Genomic DNA, 14,435 nt, shown 5'->3' with positions numbered 1-14,435 from the left:
TGCTTGCGCCCCAATCTCGCATCAGCACATCTCGTGACCAAGAATCTCTGAACTCGGCGACCACCCGAAATTGACTGTCCTCCTGCAACACCAAGTCGCCTCCGCATCGGCAATTACAACCGACACTCTCGACACTCGCTTTCGAACCGCTACACCGCTACGCGCCTCGCGATTGACCCTCGATTTCCCCTTCTGCCTCTCACCGTTCGCTCGAGAGGCGACGATACAGTCCGAATCCCCCCGATGGCGGCGATATTGGGCGTATAGTCCAACCCCCATCGATACCATCTTCGATTCTTTTTCCCGAGATACCTTCGTTTCCAGCCTGGGCGATCCAGTGCCCGCTTCCCGAGCCCACGACTGGGCTAGATGACGGGGTACCAAACGGTAGCCTCTGGCATTTCGTCAGGAACTACCGCCGGCGGAAACATGGCGCAGTATGTTACCAGGCCCAGGGGAAGGGAGAAGGGGGAACTGGAACGAGTTGGAACTGACCGTTTCCCTTTTTCTGCAGCCAACGTCGAGCTCGTAACCCCAAGGTGGGTGGCGGTCACGCCTCCATGATGAGTAGCAACATCAACATCTTGAACACAAGTACGTCCAGACATGAAGGCAGAGTGGGAGACGAAAGCAGGGTCTAACCAGGTTTTGCAGTTATTGGAGCCGGAACCCTCGCCATGCCCGCGGCCATGTCCCATTTTGGCGTCGTCCTGGGCATCGTGCTGATCCTGTGGTGTGGCCTCACGTCTGCTTTCGGCCTGTACCTCCAAGCCCGCTGCGCTCGGTACCTCGACAGGGGAACGTCGTCCTTTTTTGCCCTTTCGCAACTCACCTATCCAAACGCCGCCATCGTGTTCGAAGCCGCCATAGCGATAAAATGTTTTGGCGTGGGTGTCTCGTATATGATCATCATCGGCGATCTTATGCCTGGCGTCGCTGAATCATTCGGCAGCGGGGACTTGGGTCTTCCGTTTCTGGATGATCGCAGGTTTTGGATTACGGCCTTCTTTCTGCTGTTCATCATCCCGTTGAGCTTCCCGAAGCGGCTGGATTCGCTCAAGTACACAAGCATGGTTGCTCTTCTTGCTATTGGGTACCTGGTCCTGTTGGTCGTCTACCACTTTGTGGCCGACGAGATCCCCAACGACCGGGATATCCGCATCATCACTTGGGAAGGACCGGTGGCTGCGTTGAGCACGCTCCCGGTGGTCATCTTTGCCTACACTTGTCACCAAAATGTGAGTTGTGGCCTCTCTGGGGAGTCTTTCTTGGCATTGCTAACTTCCCACCTCAGATGTTCTCCATCTTGAACGAGATCAAGGACAACTCGCCGGGCAGCGTAGTAGCCGTCATCGGTTCGAGCATTGGTACCGCAGCATCTGTCTACATCTTGGTCGCCATAACCGGCTACCTCACCTTCGGCAATGATGTCAAGGGCAACATCGTCGGCATGTGTAAGTGCTTGTTTCAGACCCTGTATCTCCCCAAACCCCACTAACACTACGCCAGACCCCGTCTCTATCGCCTCCACCATCGCCAAGGCAGCCATTGTCGCCCTCGTAACCTTCAGCATCCCCCTCCAAATCCACCCCTGCCGCGCCTCCATCGACGCCGTCCTCCGCTGGCGCCGCGGCCCCACCAACCCGCGGTCCCCGACCACACCCGGCGCCACCCTGGCCTCCCCCGGCGGCGCCGGCGGCCAGCCGCTCCTCCCATCCTCGGCGCGCGCCGCCTCCCCCACCACCCTCGACAGCCACGGCGCCCCGGCCCAGGCCATGTCGGAGCTGCGCTTCGCCCTCATCACCAGCACCATCCTCGTGCTGAGCTACGTCACCGCCCTGCACGTCTCCACCCTCGACCGCGTCCTCGCCTACGTCGGCAGCACCGGCTCCACCTCCATCTCCTTCATCCTCCCGGGCCTGTTCTACTACAAGATCAGCGACCCGGATAGCATCCACCACCAGCGCCTGTCCAAGGAGGACGACGATGCCGGGCTGGATGGCGCTGGTGATCTCGATCTTGACGGCGATGACGATGAGGAGGCTGCCGCGTCGTCTGGTGATGCCATGGCCGGGTCCGGGCTGCTGGCAGCGAGCGTGGGCAGCCTGAGGTCGACGGCGAGCGGGACTGGCGCAGGGCGCCGCGGGAGAGGTTGGTTGCGCTCGCGGCGGAGGTGGCGCTGGGATCTGGAGCACCTCGAGACGGGCCTGCTGCGGAAGCTGTCGGTTTGTTTGGCTGTGTATGGGTTTGGTGTCATGTTTGTGTGTCTGGGGATGAACATGTTTTTTGGGCATTAGGGGCGGGGAGATAGATACATACCTAGGGGTCGGCGTACGTAGGTAGATGGGGTGCTGGTTGTGTGTGCGGTCTGGATGGCGAGCGGCTGGGTTGTGGTTGCGTCGCGATCTGGACGCCGCTGTAAATGGGCATTCATATGGCGTAGATTTCTTGGGGAGTTACGTTGTTGTTTTAGTACCTCAGGGGGGGGGGTGTGTGTGGATACAGTACAAGTAGTAGATTTTGGGGCCAGCGCGGGGTGTTGGGTCGGGTGATGGAGTTTGGGGTCGGCGTCTGGGCGACTGCATTTGGTTTTTGGAAAGGGCCGTGGGGGTTGTTGCAAGATATGCCGGGCATGTACAGGACGGTTGATTGATACAGATGCATCCAGCGCAATATTCGAGAATCCTCCCTTTTCCATTCCACATTGGGTGTTTTGTCGGCTGGGCCGGGCCGGGCCGGGTTTGGCTTGGCCCGGTTGCGGGTGTGACGGTGCTGTGGGCTTGTGATGGGCGAGGCTAGGCTACGAAGTACATGTCACTGCATCACGCGAGTGTGTATGTGGGCAGGATTTCCCGGAGTTGTCATTCCTCAGGCAGGCGGAACATTGAACGGGTGGTCATGGTGACATTTGGTTATGTTGTTACAACTCAGCTGTGTAGCCCCAGCCACAGTAAGTCGCCCATTCATGGGGTGTGATGCCGCGGTTGGTCAGCGTTTCCCTCTCAGCACTTGTCACTGCCCAACTGTTTCTTATCATCCCGAGCCCCTCTTGGCACGTCGCTGGAGCTCGGGGACAGCTGCCAGCCCAGGACATCCCATGCGTCATCCAAGGTATTATCGAGATGGAAGGATCCCCGGGAGTTTATTTGGTTCGCCCTGTGCCGCCAGTATCGTACAACCGCCTCCCTGTACCAATATCCACTCTTCCCCGCCGAAAAAAAAGAAGAAACGCCGTCGTATGTACATGCCGTCGGAAGGCTCACCCGTTTACACACAGGAAAGTGGTCGGGCAAAAGTCTAGATGAATACAGTTGCGGCATGGCGCCACATTGTTCGTCATGTCAGTCGGTTCGTTATTCGGTTCCCCTTAACCACCACGTCACGTCGCCTTGTCATTCCCTTGCGGTGCCCCGGGGCTCGGTTTCGCGGCTGGTCGGTACTTGGGCGGGAGGATGCCGACCTAACACAAAATCTCTGGGTTAGCTTCCCTTCATCTCTTTTCCTTCCTTCCCAGGGGGCCATAGTCATATCTGCCCGTGTCTCGTACCAAGGAGAGCAGCCGCCACATGGTGTGGGTCGGCTGGGCGCCCACGCCGATCCAGTACTTGGCCCGTGTCATGTCCAGCTTGATGTCCTTGTGCAGGGCGCCCGAGTCGTCGTAGAGGTCTGTCTTGGGAATCGGGTCGTAGGTGCCGATGACTTCGAGGGGCCGGCTATTGCGCGCGGTGCTGTGGGAGGGAGGGGTTAGGGAGGGCTACGAGGAGGGGGGTGCTTGTGTTGGGTGCTTGTGTCCGGGGGGAGCGGGGCATACCGTGCATGGGCGACGACAATGTTGTAGAAGGGCTTGTTGGTGCGGCCGAAGCGCGCGAGCCGGATCTTGACCACCATTTTGCGGGTAGGGCTGAACTATGGTTACCGGCGCCAGTCACAGTTGGTCGTGGGTTGGGTGGTGTTGGTGTTGAGCACCGATGTGTCGATTTCCACGATTCCGATGAAGCGTGCACAGGCCAGCCCGCTGGAAATTTTGGACCCTTGCACTTACCTCCGCCTTGGCGTCGGGGTGGGCCAACCAGAGGTGCCAATGGGTCAGAGGGTTGCTGGCTGTGACGACCCTTCTAAACAGGGCATTTTGCTTAAACAGGCATTTTGCTGGGTGAAGCTGCAGCTTGCGGGTGATGTCAGTTTCCCGTTCCCCTCCTTTGAAGCCACCCGCGATAATTTAGGTCGGAAAGCCGCACGCCGTTGCTGCCCGTTTCCCACATCTCCTCAAAACAAATCATTCCTCTTCTAACCAAGCTGGAACACCGCGCCAATAGCTAACTTACATCTAAACGGGATCCACAGCTGCTTATCAAGGATGGCGTTAAAGGTGCGTTCACTCGCTTTGAGTGTCAAACTCGTTCTTTTTGAGCAGGAAGAAACGCTTGGTGTTTCGGTTCCAAGTTTTTTTTTACGCTGATCCTGACATTCAGTGACTTGCAGACGCTTTCGGCCAAGGCGGCGGCGGCATTGGATAAGGAACTGATGAGCACCGGCGCCTTCTCTCTTGACCAGCTGATGGAGCTTGCTGGGCTTTCTGTATCACAAGTTGGTCGGTGCAATACTTCCCCCATTGGTGTGCGATGAGATCTGTAGGAGTTAATATGATGCTTCGATGTAGTCTACCGAGTCCATCCCCCGAACATGGGAAAAAGGGTGTTGGTTGCTGTCGGTCCCGGCAACAATGGTGAGCGGCCTTTGTTTACTTTCGCTTGGTCAGTGCGCTCAATAAGTGCCGCTCAGGGGGGGACGGTTTGGTCGCGGCCCGCCATCTTTGCCAATACGGCTACCAACCGAGCGTTTACTACCCGAAACGGCCCAAGAACGACCTATACCAGGTAAGCGTCCTATTTTTCTCCATTTCGGACCCTTCATGTTATTTTTTGTCCTCAGTGTTCAGTGTGTCAGAGTTTCGTCGTCAGGGTTACCCCTGAATATCAACGTGGAGCGGGGATGTCTTTTTTTTTTAACTATTAGCGCTACGGCCATTCCCAAGATGGATGCCCGCCCCCTCGGGACCATCACCAACAGCTCTTCGTGTACTTGCTGTTGTCTGTCCGCGGACCAGCCCTGCTGGTTTTGGTGTTGCCCTTCAACAAGACACTGATTCGTGTGCGTAGCGTCTTGCCAAACAGCTGGAAGCCCTCGACGTCCCCTTCGTGGATGACTTTCCGACCGCACTGCAGTCGGCCGATCACGTTATCGATGCCATCTTTGGTTCGTCGGCCCCCCAGCCCCTTTTCTTCCAGCTTGTTCCGTTGTGGTTGTCTCCCAGCTGAACCGCCCCAGGATTCAGTTTCTCGGGCGAAGTTCGAGAACCGTTTCCCGCAGTTATCCAGGCCATGGCGGAGACCAAGGTGCCCGTGACGTCAGTTGACGCTCCTTCGTCTTGGGATATTGAGGCCGGTCCTCCTGAGTCGGGGGTCGGCAGCAACTTCCACCCTGGCGTTCTGATCAGCCTAACGGCGCCCAAACCCCTGGTCAAGCATTTTCGAGGACGCCACTTTATTGGGGGCCGGTGCGTACCGTTTCTGAGCCTCGTTCCTTTTGGTTGTCTTTCTGAACTTTCGCCTTAGGTTTGTCGCGCCGGGGATTGCGAAGAAGTACGACTTTGACGTTCCGGCGTATGAGGGGATCGATCAGATTGTTGAGGTCGGGTCCGAAGGGCTGAAACTCTAAAACACCGGGCGTGGTCTGGTAAATCATGGCCCCTCTGGGTCCTGGGCTCCCTTCCCTTTCTCCTCTTGCTACATCAACGCACATCCGCCCCCGGGGCTGTTTGGGCAGATCCGGCTCGGGCAGCCTCCTTGTTCCATGCCGATTCGAACGACGACTGTACCGGTAGGGCACCTCACCAGCGGCGGGCGCAAAGCCAGGCAGAGCTCGACATAGACTAGGTAGTCTTTCCCACAGGCTGGGCATACACTGCTGTGGTGCTCAGTGCACATTAACGGCGGCCCAGAGGTTTGCGGCGAGGATGCGTTTTCAGGTGTGGGAGTGGTTGTTGCTGTTTGGGTGTGTCAGGCGACATGTGGCTGCGGCGGGCGTTGATATGTCTTGTTTTTGAGTGTGGCTTGATAAGCTCTGTAAAATCTGGGAAGATGGACGGAGACGTGGCTGTTCAGGGAGAGGCCCGATATTCCGTATGGTGCGTCGTGGCCGGGGAAGTGTAAGTAGGGTCAGCTCAAGCTCCCCGGGGAGAAGAAAGGGGGGGGGGAGCTTGGTTGAGCGGCAGGCTTGGCACGGGCGACCAGCCAGATGTGGCTCGCCACTATAGCTGGCGTGGATTACGGGAACTGGTGACTTGTAGAGCTGCTGTGGCAGAGGCGAACCATTCTAGATGGCACGCCTGGCAAGGTCTGTCTGGAAATGGAAGTAATCGCTGGTCGATACGAGACAGAATGGGCCATTTTCTTTCTCGCGCGTGAGAGCCTTAGCTGCTCGGCGCATCCCGCAATCCGCAGCGCGGAGTGTGCTTCGTTGCTACCTGATCAATCTCTCTCACAGCACTCTCGGAGCTTCAGCATTGCCCGGAGCAAATGCTCCTAGGCGGATATCATCCTTGCAGGTTTTGATAGGCTGGGGCTGCAAGGGGCTCCGGGAAAGAGGGTCCCCTGGAAGCTCCATGCACGACCCCCCCGTTTTTCCAGGCTCAAGAACACCTCGACGGTCCGCCCATTGCGGGTTCGGGCCTGCGAGGGGGAAGCGGAGCCCGGCGTCATGTGTTGCCTGTGTGTCGCCCGGGGCGGATATCGAAGGTTTGACCATAGCAACTCCGGGGACCAACAGATTGGCTGCATTCGGGATGCGAAAGTTTAGATGCGGCCCAGTTGCGAAGCTGCGAGACAACAGCGACAACTTGGGGGACTCGTCGCCTGTCGACATGTCGCATCAGGGTCCTCTCCTCCCACACCAAACATGTCATCCCGCCCATGCATGCAACACACCGCATCTCGGCTTAGGTTGGGATGCCGATGACGAGCCCCGTCTTTCTATGTCGTCAGTCCGAACGAGCTGCCCTGCCTCGCCTTGTCTTATGCCTGCCCTCTGTGCCTATCTCGCTCGCGATAAGTGTCGGGTGACCAGGAACGCCACGCGCATTCCTGTTCGTCTTGCTCGCTGGCAAGGCTGGTCTCAGTTTGCTTGCTTCGCATCATTCTGGAAGCCAATGGGATACCCGGGCAAAGCCACTGTGACCCGCCCGAGTTCTTGCTTCGTTGTATCCAGCCAGGGCTGTGGCGCCGTGCTTCCGCCCCTCCACTGCCCCCGCACTGCCGGGGTTCAAGGTTGTCAAAGGAAGGCGGCATTGTGGGTGGGGGAAGAGGCTTCGAGGGAAAAACAGATGGCTGTGGAAGGTTGTCCGAATGGGGATGAGATCTCGGTCTGGAACCCCACCGACTGCCGTCTATCCAAAGCCTTGCCAGGCTAGCGTTAGCGAGGATGGGCCGAACTGACCGCTGATTTTGCCTCTAACATCAAACATCGAACAAAGTTGGGTCATGCGTCAGGCACCACGGACGCGTTGTTGTTCCAGTGCTGGACCATGTTCTCGACCAATGCTCCACAGGATACCGGGAGCAGCCGCGGATATCTCTGATGTGCGGCGACTCGCCCCGGAAACATGGAATGGACATTCATGTTGGGCTAGTCGACGATGGCTCGATGGATCTCGAACATGCGGAAGTTTTCGCCCGGAACCAGCCCGGCGGGTCAACGGCGGGGTCCGCTCGCTGAACTATCGGGAGTTCGGGAGCATGGCAGTGGGTGGGTGGTCTGGAACTTTCCAGCACAATCGGTGCAGGCCCTGCCTGTCCCACGCTGATCGGTCTGGTGTTTTCGGGGTGGGCGGATAATGGCATGATGAAGTCGTTTCTCGCATCAATGTTGTGCGCGGTTGTGACGCTGTCATTTGCGTGTCGGCCAGCGAGCTGCTGGAAGCTCGCCAAGCAAGAGGTCGACTCGGTCGGCAAGGCAAGAAAGGACCCTGGATTTTAGGGAGATCGATGCAACCTGTGTGCCTGTGTGCCCACAGTTGCCCCACATGCCAAACTCGCATCCTTGTCTCCAGTTTTCGAACTCCCCCCGCTCGGCGTCACGGCACCGACCAAAATGGAAAATCAACCTGCCACTGCCAAGTGCCAACCTCGCAAGTCTCAACGTCACAATTCTCGCTCGCAACCCCATCTTGTGCTCAAGATTAACGGATCGCCGAATTTCCCGGGATGACCGGAAAACGCCACATGATCGACCGTTTTTACGTGTTCATACAATATCTACACTATGATACTCAGCCACGTCAGCCTCTCAGGTACCTTACCTAGTGTGAATAATATTCGGGGATTCCGGTGTGGCTGAAGCTGCTTGGAACTTCTTGCGTTGGTTGATTCGCAAGCAGCGGCTCGAAACGGGTTTTGCGTGTGGTTCTTCGCCAGGTTGCCACAGTAAGTGGTGCCACACTGGTGCCACACCTGCCCTGGTCGTCCCTGCCAGTCAAGCCCCCTTCCCTGCCTTCCCAGCGAGCGGCAGCGATTACGCCACAATCACGATGGGGAAATGAGATTCCCATGACGAGACTTGCCACCGGGCGCAGAGCTTGCAAACAAGCTTTTTTCTCCCTTTAGGAAAAAAGAAGTTCACCCTCCGGAACCATTTACATTGCAGTGAATGCACTGTCATGTGAAATCTGGAGCCGATCATCCCGCCACTCGACATCTCCCTCCGCAGTTTCCGCAGTTTTCGAGCCAGTGTTTCCGCCAAGTCGGTCTCGCCCCCCTCGGAATCTGATACTCAGCGGAGAGCCTCGGTCAGCCCTGCAAACCACATGATGGACGGCCATCGGCGAGACGGCGTGGCGAACGGTAGGTCTTGGCCCGGCTCTTGGAACAGGTCTAGGGCAGTCATGTCCCAAAAAGGGGAGGGACGAAGAAATCCCGCTTCATATCGTCGAGTGGTGGGGCTTTGCCCTGAATTCACGATCCCTAAGGCCAAAGGGGGGCGAATGCACGTGGACGGAATGGAACAAGCCCAGACATGCAATCGCCGCCTCCGAGAAAATCGAAAGCGGTTGGGCGCCTTGTTGATGTTAGACCCAATCCTCCTTCGAGATGTCTCGGTCGTTACTGTGAATGTAGAAGTGGGCATCGGAGAATGGATTTGCAGCGCCCGGAATGCGACTGACGATACACACCAGACATCCACTGGCACTCAACAACAGGAGTCATTGATCCCTATAAAACGGCAGAGCTACCTTGTATTGGTGAGCAAATCTCGCTCGCAGACGGAACCTTGCCATTGCCTCAAATACTGTGCTGGTACCCAAGGAAAAGAGAACTACCTCTTGATGCGCGAGACATCGTGCGTCGAGACCTCAAGACCTTCTTGCGGGGCGCCCCCCAACAATGGTACGTGGCGCAACTCCAAGACGAGGATCGTCAATGGTTCAAGACAAGCGTCGAGAACTGGAAACTGGCGCTCCGTCGATAATTCGGCCTGCCTGCGTCGGAGGCAGAGAAACTCCTCACCGCCTGCACCTACGACGCCGGCATCCAGCAGAACAAGTCTATCCGAGCTCACGCAATGGACAAGATGCGGTACACCAAGGCCTTCGGATCAGTGCGGCCATTGCAGCTGTCGACGCACGTCTACAACGGGATTTATCCCCCACTGCGTCAGCTCTTCCGCGAACCAAACACAGCTGACACAGCCGCGATGTACCTCGCATACATCATACATGGAGGATACCGCTCGCGCATCAAGTGGTAGCGATTAAGGGTCACACCCTCCCGTAGCCAAAAGAAAACCAGTCTCCAACGGAACTGAAATAAGCCTGTGCAAAAGATACCAAGCAGCAATAATATAAGAAAAGTGACGAAAACAAGATTCAAGGATAAACGCCGAGTTTGTTTGCCTTTTCCTTTGTTTTCTTTAAAAAAGGGGCAGGAAAACCAAAACAACAAATTGGGGAACCTGGGATTCTTTATGGCAATTGATAGAGCGGCAGTAAACGATTGATACAGCGGCAGTGCACTTACGTCGGCATGGAAATATGGGAGCTCCTATTGGCTCAAAAATTTCCTGTTAAGCAGGGACCTATCCATCAAAATTCTGCCACACTCTTCTCCAGTTTTAGCAGCTGCCAAGTGTCTGTCAACCCAAAGTAACGTCCGACCGTCAGCCTCCTGCCTTCACATGCCCATCCATTGCAGAATGGCTCGCTTTCCCAGCAGTTCCCGAAAGGGATCGCGATCTAAACACGAAAATGCCGACCTCGATGAAGCGCAATCCCGACCTGCGAAGCGATTCCGGCGCGATACCTCCGATACCCGCGAGCAGACCAGGCCTACGTCTTCAGGCAGTAGCTTAGGACCGGACCCTGAGGAATGGTACGGCTATGGCGACGACAATGCCTTATACAATCTCTTTGCGACCAATCCCCCGGCACATTTTACGACAATACCCCGACCCCATGGATCCCAAGGGTTAGACGAGCCCTGGTGGGAACTGCGCAACGACTCCGAGATATTTCTCTCCCTCGATTTCCCGATCCCCGCGAGACCAATGCACCATGTTAAGCTGGCCTTACCAGGCCCGGCTTTTAGTGAGCGAATGCAAGCACGACGAGATATAAAGGAGCAAGAGAAGGATAGGAGAACTCGGCTGAGGGGTCTCGATACCATATTCCGCAGTGCGCTCGAGATCTACAAGGAAGAGGAAGAGGAGTTACATCTAGCTTCATCTGGATACTCGTCCCATCGGTCGTCTCCTGACTCGACCGTCACTCAAGAGAGGACTACTATGTCTCGAGAGAAGGTTATTTTGCGGGATGGTTCTACGATCTCACGTGAACGGACTGTTCATGAACGGAATACATGGAGTCGATCCCCGACCGGCAGCCACCACTCTCGCCCCCGATCGAGTCTGTCACCGAGCGCCCAACTCCAGCGAGAACGGGAAGAGCAGCGCGAACGTGAAGAGCAAGGCAAACGTCAAAACACTAGCTCAAGTCCTAGCAGGCCGGAGACAATACCGAACCTCCTGGTCCCAGGGAATCCCGAATCGACATTCGAGGCCCTTTTTGATCAGGTAAACGTCTTCGCAAAAGCCAACGGATTTGGCATTGTCAAACGGCAGGGCTATTCTTACAAAGGTCGGCTATTACGTTATACTCTAGAGTGTGACAGATACGGCGAACCCGGGAAAAGCAAAGGTGCTGGTCTTCGACAACGACAATCCCGGAAATGCGGCTGTAAATGGAGGGTTTTCGCCGTATCCTTGTCGGAGAATGATCATCGATGGGTCTTGCGTTGGCCTGCAGGTGCTGTTCATCCTGGGCATAATCACCCTCCCAGTACCGACCCTTCTGCCCATCCTAGCCACCGGAAGCTCACTGATTCTATCAAGGCGACCATTGAGGCGACAAGTCGCCGAGTCGGTATCCGCGCACGAGACGTCAGAAGCATCGTGAACAACCAACATCCAGACTCCGTCCTCACTCGCAGGGACATCTACAACGCCAGAGCCCTCGTCAACCGCCAGAAGCTAAATAGCTACAACCCTACGGCTACGCTGATCAAGATCTTCGACGAGAGAGACATCCCTTACGTGGTAAAATGGTCGGAAACGGAGCCAAATCGCCTTGTGGGTCCTCAGCTTCGACAACACGTACAACACGAACCGCTTCAAGCTCCCTCTTTTCCAAGCTACTGGTGCGACTTGCCTAGGGACTGTCTTTAATGCTGCATTCGGCGTTATCGATAACGAGCGGCTAGAAGGCTTCCAGTTTCTCGCTGACGGCATCCGACAGTTAACCATTCAGCACAGCATCCGGCTGCCCGATATCATCCTTACAGATTTCGATAATCAGATGAAAAAGGCTTTAGACGAGCAGTTCCCCGAGAGCCAACAACAAATCTGCATCCACCACATCATCTCCCATGTCTTGCTTAAGGCAAAGCAGAAGTGGATACGAGAAAGGATAGACGATGGCAGTGACCAGGAAAGTGCCGCCGAGGACGCCTGGGACCGGACAACCCTAACAGCAAGCGAGAGGGCGATGGTTCGCGACTCTGGGTCTAACCAGTCTTCCGAGCCTGTTCCACACAGCCACCAGGGCGTCGTAATGCTGTGGAAGCTGGTTATGTTTGCGGAGACCGAGGCGGAGCATGACAAGTCATGGGCACACCTTTGTCAGGAGTTTGGCGACCAGAAGGCGATTTTGTCGTACCTTTACAGAACATATATGCCTGTAAGGGAGCAATGGGCCCGTTGCTTCATCCGGAGGTATCGGAATTTTGGCTGCCGGGTCACCTCTGGGACGGAAGCGAGCAACAACAACGTCAAGTCTTACCTCCTGAACGGCATGAGTCACCTATACCGTCTTGTTGAGGCCATTACCGACATGCTGCACGACCAAGAGAGGGACTTCATTGAGGCATGTGCAGAGGACGAGGTTTTGACTTTGCGCGAGTATACTGGACGTGGTGCCGAGTATTTGGGCGAGCTTCCCCGGGTCATTTCTCAAAAAGGCCTTCGTCTCATTACACGGGAGTACCGCCTAGCTCTAACAGCGATCCCAACTCCTTCGATCCCCCGGCCAGCAAGCATCGGACTCTGTGACAACGATTGTACACCATCTCTTGAGCTAGGTATCCCGTGTCGCCATACGATTCTATCAAAGCTGGAAGGCAATGTCCCTTTGGTGAAATGGGACGTCCACCCGAGATGGCACCTACGGCAATCGACATCTACGGACCCTTACTGTCGAATCCTCGACCCAAAGATCGCTACATCACTTCGTGGTAGACCGAAGAACATTGCCCAGCCAGTTCCTCCCTATGTAACTGTCGACCGGTTGAGCGCTCAGAACCAGAACGGACAATCAAATGAGCGCTCGGGGGCTAGTCTGCCAGATGGGATTCAGCCACGGCGCGGCAGGGGCCGGCCTCGCGGGAGCAAGAACAAGTCAACACTTGCTCGGCTAGAAACACAGGCGGCGGCTCAGAGGGAAAGCGATGTGTCTGGACCGACTCATCGGGGAGTATGCGGCGGCCGAAATGCAGCACTTGGGGCAGGAAAGGCAGCGGGCGTACGTGCTAGTGGTCCTAGGGTCCAAGCGAGTATTCGGAGACGGAGATCTCAGTGGGAGTTGCTGAGTAGCGGTGATGAAAACTTGTTGTATAATACGAGATCTACGCGACGTGGAGGGCATGTATAATATTGGTTGGGTAACGTTATTCTAGGGAAATAGTGTTCGGGAATGTTTTCCGACAATGTTAGTGTTAGTGCATTGTTCTTCACCGCTTTTAGTGGGAATTCGCTGACAGCTGCCAAGTTTTTGAGCCAATAGGAGCTCCCATATTTCCATGCCGACGTAAGTGCACTGCCGCTGTATCAATTGCCTTCTTTATACCTAGGTAGGCTTCAGAATTGTTTTCGTTTCGTCCTTAGAGATCAATGGTCAACTTTTGGAGTCTCTAGCCTTTTTGGTCCGTTCGATTAGGGACATGCCCTGGGTTCTCGCATCAATCATCTCGAAAGGGGGACCCGATTTCCGAGGTCTTGGTGGCTCCATTTTCTGTTCTAGGGGCGCCGCAATCGGGTTGGAATGTTGTTAGAGGGGGAAGACTGACAAGACTTCGGTCACATGCATCTACCGGATCAACATGCGTCGCTGCCTAGGTAACAACTTCCAGTCATCAACTTTCATCATGGTCTATCAACCCACCTGGCTTCTCTCGGTCTCATTCACGAATGTGAGTATCAGACTAGCATTTATTATATGGAGTTCCGTCTCGTATGTTGCAGCCCTTCTGAAGACCTATCCATTTCGGGGTGCAGCAACAAATGCACGTGTGTGGGTTACTCTGTGATTGCAAGCTGCCCGAGAGACATGGAGTCATTCCCCCATTGAGGGGGCCTTTTTCAGAATGAAAATGATCAAGAACAAGACATCCTAAAAGGTACTAGTGAGCCTACTGAATTCGTATCTCAGCCGCAGAGAGTCTGAAACCATTTCCGTCTCGGTATTCTTCCCGATTGCCTTTCTACCACAGGCTTCTCGTGATCGGTTCTCGATCATGGCCTCCTCTGTCGAAAACAAGTTAGCGTATTCATTCATGCAAGCTCTTCGTAGTTGACTGGTTAACGCGTGCGCTGTCTCAGACAGAAAATGAGCTAATTGGTCTCCCTAGCTTCATCCCCCCCGCAAAGCGGGATCACTTCAGCTCCGTTCTCAACTTCTTTCGTGCATTTGCAGCGACTGCCCAATCTTTTCCCCTCCAACGCAGACTCGCCTTTCTTTTCTACGCCAGCGCTTCCAGTAACCCACATTCCAACGCTTGAGCTTCTCGTGTGGTTCCAGTCCACCGAGGCCAGGGAACCCGCAAGATCCAATGCAC

At 55.6% G+C, this 14,435-nt stretch overlaps 6 protein-coding genes across 6 annotated transcripts; 5 read left to right on the top strand and 1 right to left on the bottom strand.

Annotated features, from left to right (window-relative positions):
• Positions 1-677: 677 nt before the first annotated feature.
• F5144DRAFT_493628 (transmembrane amino acid transporter protein-domain-containing protein) lies at positions 678-2,297 on the top strand (the record flags this gene model as incomplete). Its single annotated transcript, XM_066785989.1, has 3 exons — positions 678-1,238; positions 1,295-1,454; positions 1,510-2,297. The coding sequence occupies 3 exons, from the start codon at positions 678-680 to the stop codon at positions 2,295-2,297; spliced, it is 1,509 nt and encodes a 502-aa protein (XP_066642276.1).
• Positions 2,298-2,308: 11 nt separating this feature from the next.
• On the top strand, positions 2,309-3,003 carry F5144DRAFT_327875 (uncharacterized protein). The gene is made up of 2 exons (XM_066784112.1): positions 2,309-2,375; positions 2,558-3,003. Exons 1-2 carry the CDS (start codon positions 2,344-2,346, stop codon positions 2,784-2,786), a joined length of 261 nt encoding a protein of 86 aa, XP_066642275.1. The 5' UTR covers positions 2,309-2,343; the 3' UTR covers positions 2,787-3,003.
• A 200-nt stretch (positions 3,004-3,203) lies between these two features.
• On the bottom strand, positions 3,204-4,332 carry F5144DRAFT_327844 (ribosomal protein S16 domain-containing protein). The gene is made up of 4 exons (XM_066784111.1): positions 4,326-4,332; positions 3,812-4,159; positions 3,548-3,728; positions 3,204-3,460 (listed from the first exon to the last, which is right to left on the bottom strand). The coding sequence occupies exons 2-4, from the start codon at positions 3,886-3,888 to the stop codon at positions 3,380-3,382; spliced, it is 339 nt and encodes a 112-aa protein (XP_066642274.1). The 5' UTR covers positions 3,889-4,159; positions 4,326-4,332; the 3' UTR covers positions 3,204-3,379.
• Positions 4,333-4,357: 25 nt separating this feature from the next.
• Positions 4,358-5,718, top strand: F5144DRAFT_550114 (YjeF N-terminal domain-containing protein; the record flags this gene model as incomplete). The annotated part of the gene is made up of 7 exons (XM_066787620.1): positions 4,358-4,369; positions 4,483-4,591; positions 4,661-4,726; positions 4,783-4,877; positions 5,160-5,256; positions 5,329-5,557; positions 5,616-5,718. The coding sequence occupies 7 exons, from the start codon at positions 4,358-4,360 to the stop codon at positions 5,716-5,718; spliced, it is 711 nt and encodes a 236-aa protein (XP_066642273.1).
• A 594-nt stretch (positions 5,719-6,312) lies between these two features.
• Positions 6,313-7,570, top strand: F5144DRAFT_327841 (uncharacterized protein). The gene has a single exon (XM_066784110.1). It carries the CDS (start codon positions 6,665-6,667, stop codon positions 7,466-7,468), a length of 804 nt encoding a protein of 267 aa, XP_066642272.1. The 5' UTR covers positions 6,313-6,664; the 3' UTR covers positions 7,469-7,570.
• Positions 7,571-8,733: 1,163 nt separating this feature from the next.
• Positions 8,734-9,974, top strand: F5144DRAFT_327709 (uncharacterized protein). Its single transcript, XM_066784109.1, has one exon. It carries the CDS (start codon positions 8,861-8,863, stop codon positions 9,806-9,808), a length of 948 nt encoding a protein of 315 aa, XP_066642271.1. The 5' UTR covers positions 8,734-8,860; the 3' UTR covers positions 9,809-9,974.
• The last annotated feature ends 4,461 nt before the right edge of the window (positions 9,975-14,435 follow it).

The sequence above is a fragment of the Chaetomium tenue genome, assembly GCF_020726465.1.
Source record: "Chaetomium tenue strain MPI-SDFR-AT-0079 chromosome Unknown F5144scaffold_5, whole genome shotgun sequence".
Classification (NCBI taxonomy): Eukaryota; Fungi; Ascomycota; class Sordariomycetes; order Sordariales; family Chaetomiaceae; genus Chaetomium; species Chaetomium tenue.
This window is presented reverse-complemented; position numbering and strand designations above follow the sequence as displayed.

Excerpts from the sequence above, each read along its gene's own strand:
- F5144DRAFT_327844 (XM_066784111.1), bottom strand. The coding sequence starts at position 3,888 with ATGGTGGTCAAGATCCGGCTCGCGCGCTTCGGCCGCACCAACAAGCCC. Across the intron at positions 3,729-3,811 it reads ATTGTCGTCGCCCATGCACG|CACCGCGCGCAATAGCCGGC; the intron begins GTATGCCCCGCT and ends TCCCTCCCACAG. Across the intron at positions 3,461-3,547 it reads TGTGGCGGCTGCTCTCCTTG|GTCGGCATCCTCCCGCCCAA; the intron begins GTACGAGACACG and ends ATTTTGTGTTAG.
- F5144DRAFT_327709 (XM_066784109.1), top strand. The coding sequence starts at position 8,861 with ATGATGGACGGCCATCGGCGAGACGGCGTGGCGAACGGTAGGTCTTGG.
- F5144DRAFT_327841 (XM_066784110.1), top strand. The coding sequence starts at position 6,665 with ATGCACGACCCCCCCGTTTTTCCAGGCTCAAGAACACCTCGACGGTCC.
- F5144DRAFT_327875 (XM_066784112.1), top strand. The coding sequence starts at position 2,344 with ATGGGGTGCTGGTTGTGTGTGCGGTCTGGATG. Across the intron at positions 2,376-2,557 it reads TTGTGTGTGCGGTCTGGATG|TTTGGGGTCGGCGTCTGGGC; the intron begins GCGAGCGGCTGG and ends CGGGTGATGGAG.